We start from the raw sequence: 4,684 nt of genomic DNA, 5'->3' as shown, positions 1-4,684 counted from the left end.
TGGTAGTATTTGTCAACTAATTCTGAAATGAAAGAAACAGAGAGCAACAGTTTATGAACAATGAAAGAAAATAGTAATCACAGTTAGTATGTCTTTTCGGGGTCCCAAGTTATTATAAGAAGTCATTAGATATCTGGTCAGGCCTGTATTTAGGAATTTCAATGGGGGGGGGGGTTCGGCTTGGGACTTCTTTTGTCGCCCTTATTTTCTTTGTTTTTTGTTTGTTTTGGCATTCTATTTTTAAAGACTAGCCTAGAACTTGCCTGATCACAAGACAACAGGGGCCGTATGGACTAGTATGTGCCAATTGTGTACACTGGACCTACGGTTTATAATCATCTGAGAAGACATTTTCCACCTCCAAAACCATAGGCGAGCCATTCAAAACAATGCCGTTATTATGGCTGCAGGTAGCGGTGCCCCTGCCTTAAAACTGCTTGGACATTCGACTTTGCTGAAGTATATAAAAGACATAACCAAAAATAGATCGCAAGAGCTTATGTTCATACCTCCATCAGAATGTAAGAGATCTTCTCTCAGAAGACCAAAACGAAATCCGTCAGCAGTGAACCTCTGTACACAGACATGTGGATCCACCACGTTACCAATACTCTTGGACATCTGTAACAATTAAAACTATATAAAGTTTATTCATTCAATTTATTTTGTGTACAAATTTTACCATTTTTCATTATACTTAAATTGTACTCAAAGATGTATTGCCCAAAAAAAGACCTCACCCCACTGCCCTAACCCCCCCACCCCAAAAACCACATTTTTTAAAAATTCAATAATTTCTATGCTCAGGTTAATCATTCGTATGTCACAGCAAAATGAGCAAGTTCATTTCCAAAATTATTTTTAAATATTTTTTTGTCATTTTCAGGGGACAACAGAAAGTAAATTATGATTATTATCTTATATTACATCTTTTCGAGTATGAGCAACATAACTAACCTTTGACCCATCTCTAGTCCAATGGGAGTGGCAGATTATGGATTTTGGAGGTGGCATGCCTGCAGCCATGAGAAATGCTGGCCAGTAAATTGCATGGAATCTGAATAAGCAAAATAATACAAATATCATAGATCAGTGGTTCCCAAACTTTTTTGCATTCAAGGACCCCTCGGGACATGCCAAAAGTCTTCACGGACCCCTATGTCTAAATATTACTCATTGTCCATATTCCAACAATAAGGTTATAGACAGAAGACGATTCATTAAACAGTGGTGGATATGGGAATTTGAGACATGTTGGGGTGGGGGATGGGGTCAGAATAAATTTTACAGATGTCTATGGCACTTCTCTAGATGACTGGAAATGGCACTGTCAGACTCAAAATTTAAATGCAATATTCTTCTATGCCCTATTCATAATTTTGTAAAATTTAAGGCTCGATTTTAACATTTATTCATTATCCAGGTAAAAGCAATACACGAGAAAACATACAAACAAGATGTTCATTACCTTTTCATGATTACTTCGAATAGAAGCCTTAGCAGCCATTACTTCCTTCATTGCATGTAGGCTTCAGCAATTTCTTTTCAGGAATTGCATTATTCTGTTACCTTTGTTAGCAACAATTTATAATACAGAAAAGGTTTCTTTTCATGACATGGGTATGTTATTGTATTTCATTCAGTATTGTTTGCATGATTTCCTTGTTTAGTTTTTGAACAATGAATGAAATATTCTTGAGGTAAAAAATACATGTTCTAAAGGGGAAGAATACCCAAATAGCACTGCAGTCTGGAAGGAAAGAAAGACAGGCACTCTGACCAGGAGCCCTGTTTTTCATTAATGTTTACCTATATAAGTTGTGCTGAAATGAATGACACTCAACTAGAGTCCCATTAATGATGGGGGAATCATTTTTCGCTGCAGTCCAATGCCTGTCTCTTATACACATCTAGATGTGTATAAGAGACAGGCTTGAGACTATGCGGAACTCCTTATCAAAAATCAAAACCCACATACTTCTTCTTCTCTTTATTCAGTGTGATAGGCCTCAGGCCCTTTTACAGTATAAATAAATATACATTTTTAGTGCTTTAAATAAGGCGAGCTTATGATAATGTTTTAGATTTTATCATAATAGTAACTTTTATTAGTAAACTCAATAAAATTCTCCAAGATTCATTTTAAATTGTTGGCCTGGGATCCCTAACTATGTATGTACTATTTTTGTTTTAGCCCGCTTTTGTAGGCCTACAGAATAAAACGGCAATGAAAAAGTCTTCCTAATTTTCACGGAACTTCATCTCCCACAGGGTGGTTCGGACGAACACCCCCTAAATACGGGCCTGCTGGTTAAATGGCTCAAGTTTTCTCAACACACCTACAATGTATTTTGCTGCGCATATTTATACCCAATCAGTGGCGGCTCTAGGATATATAGATGTGTATAAGAGACAGCTATCTGACAGGGGACTTGGGCTCATAGACCCGAGACTGGGGGAATGGTTTGACAGGGTGTTCCCCTCCCAAATGAAATTTTTTAAAGAATAGGAGCCTCTGGATGGCCAGAAATGATACTCTCAGACTGTGACAGACATGTGTTGGCTTGGCGTGGGCCTATTTTTATATTTTTTTTTAGTACGAATGCCCGACAAGCTCTGTCTGTTGTGGGGGCTTGACCTGTCCGGTGGGGGGGGGGGCCCTTAAGCCCCTGCTGGTGCCACCACTGTGCCCAATGACACTGAATTCTTTGAGGCAATTTGATAATAAAGTAGTAAAAACATGCAAATACAGGTCTCCCTCTAAATAGAGACCCCTCCAATTAAAGACCACTTTTCTCATACTAACAAATGTGTTTTATCTTTCTTATCCTAATAAAGACCAAGAGTGCTAAAGTCCATGGAAATGCGGGTCCCAAAAGAATTCTTTAGTTCTAGGGAGACCTGTATTACGAATATGCAGAAGATTGGTTATTTTCCGGGAGATCCGACTTTCCGGAGACTTGGGTTCCCTATTCTTTCTAGTTATAATTCATTATTTCATATTACTTATTAACAAAAATAGTAATAAATACATTTTCTACCTAAACAAGTGAAAAAATGTAGATGCAACTTTATTTCTCTTTCCTTCATTTAAAATCATAAATACTGCTGTCGTTTAAATAAGAGGGTGAGACCCCAAAAGTAAATGGTGTGACTAAAATGTTATGGCCAATCAAACTGCCTAATAACTCACTCACAAATATAATTTACATAATTCACTGGAAAAATGTTGTAAAAAGGTGTCCACCTTGTCTGTATCTCAAAAAAAAAAAAAAAAAAAAAAATTAAAAATGAATTAACAATTGATTTCTACTAAATTTTCATCAATCATCAAATGGTTTACCTGGCAATTCTTTTAACTTGTCTATCAGTTCATAATCCTCTTTTGAAGCTCTGGATCGAAGGCTCCCGTCAGGACGACTTGGAAATAGATCAGTGTGGAATTCTGGAAAAATTTGGTCAGGGTTCAGTGACTTAGCTGTGACCCTTGACAGAAGATTTCCAAATGTGTCTGCCAATTCTGCATTTAAAATGGCTACCATTTTCGCCTCACTATAATCTAAGAACAAACAAAATTTTCTATATTGTTTGCATGCAAGTTGTAACTGAATTAACTTGAAAAATACAATAAGCGAAAAGACTCACAGAATGAAACTGAATAATATAATAATATATGTTCGTTTTATATACAGGATACAACATTTTATTGTGTCTATTTTGAAACAGCGCAACCAAGGTCTCCAGCAGCCTAGCCTGAGCAAATTTCGATTTTTTAGACACATACTTTTTTTTTAGTACTTTGACACCAAAGACACTGCAGACTTTATGCTCCCTTATTTTTTTTTGTTTTTTGTTTTGGCATTCTATTTTTAAAGACTAGCCTAGACCTCTACAACAATAAGGTTGTGCACCAGTCACAAATAAAGACTGGTAACTATGTACATAATAATAATAATAGTTGGATTTGTAGAGCGCATCATGCGAAAAAGCCTCTATGCGCTTGGTGATTGAGCTCTTTGATTTGGACATTTTGAGAAAAAACAAAGTTGAAGTTTTTATGAAACTAAAAAAACCTACTCCTTAAACTAAGGCATGGTTGGCTGTTGGCTCCGAGGAGTTCATCCGCCCTTTGTTCAGCTGTTTTTTTTTTAGTCGCCGACGACTCGACCGGATGCAGTTTATAACGTCGTGCCCAGGACACAGCGAAATGCCTAGGCCTCAGGATGTCCCCAGTGGTAGAACTTGCCTAATCACAAGACAACATGGGCCGTATGGATGAGTACACCGGGGTAACCCCCTACTCATCTCGAAAGATATAAGGGGTTCTTTAAAGTGCACATGTGCCAATTGTGTACACTGGGCCCACGGTTTATAGTCATCTGAGAAGACTTTTTCCACCTCCAGAACCATAGGCGAGCCATTCGAAACAATGCTGTTATTATGGCTGTAGGTAGCGGTGCCCCTGCCTTAACTGCTTGGACATTCGACTTTGCTGATGGATATAATAGACATAACAAAAATAGATCACAAGAGCTTATGTTCATACCTCCATCAGAATGTAAGAGATCTTCTCTCAGAAGACCAAAACGAAATCCGTCAGCAGTGAACCTCTGTACACAGACATGTGGATCCACCACGTTACCAATACTCTTGGACATCTGTAACAATTAAAACTATATAAAGT

The 4,684-nt window shown here is 37.6% G+C and overlaps 1 protein-coding gene across 1 annotated transcript in view; it reads right to left on the bottom strand.

The window, feature by feature from the left end:
* Positions 1-2: 2 nt before the first annotated feature.
* LOC117100572 (methionine--tRNA ligase, mitochondrial-like) overlaps positions 3-4,684 on the bottom strand; it is a gene marked incomplete at its 3' end in the record, with an annotated part of 16,295 nt that continues 11,613 nt past the window's right edge. The window contains exons 7-12 of the mRNA XM_033240347.1: positions 4,547-4,658; positions 3,344-3,559; positions 1,469-1,508; positions 958-1,057; positions 510-621; positions 3-22 (exon numbers count right to left, since the gene is read on the bottom strand). Coding sequence (XP_033096238.1) covers positions 3-22; positions 510-621; positions 958-1,057; positions 1,469-1,508; positions 3,344-3,559; positions 4,547-4,658 — 600 coding nt within the window. The remainder of the gene's footprint in view (positions 23-509; positions 622-957; positions 1,058-1,468; positions 1,509-3,343; positions 3,560-4,546; positions 4,659-4,684) is intronic.

Source organism: Anneissia japonica, unplaced genomic scaffold (genome assembly GCF_011630105.1).
Source record: "Anneissia japonica isolate Jap-2015-1 unplaced genomic scaffold, ASM1163010v1 scaffold1770_len632688_cov154, whole genome shotgun sequence".
Classification (NCBI taxonomy): Eukaryota; Metazoa; Echinodermata; class Crinoidea; order Comatulida; family Comatulidae; genus Anneissia; species Anneissia japonica.
The sequence above is the reverse complement of the archived record's forward strand: the minus strand, read 5'-3'. Positions and strand labels throughout refer to the sequence as shown.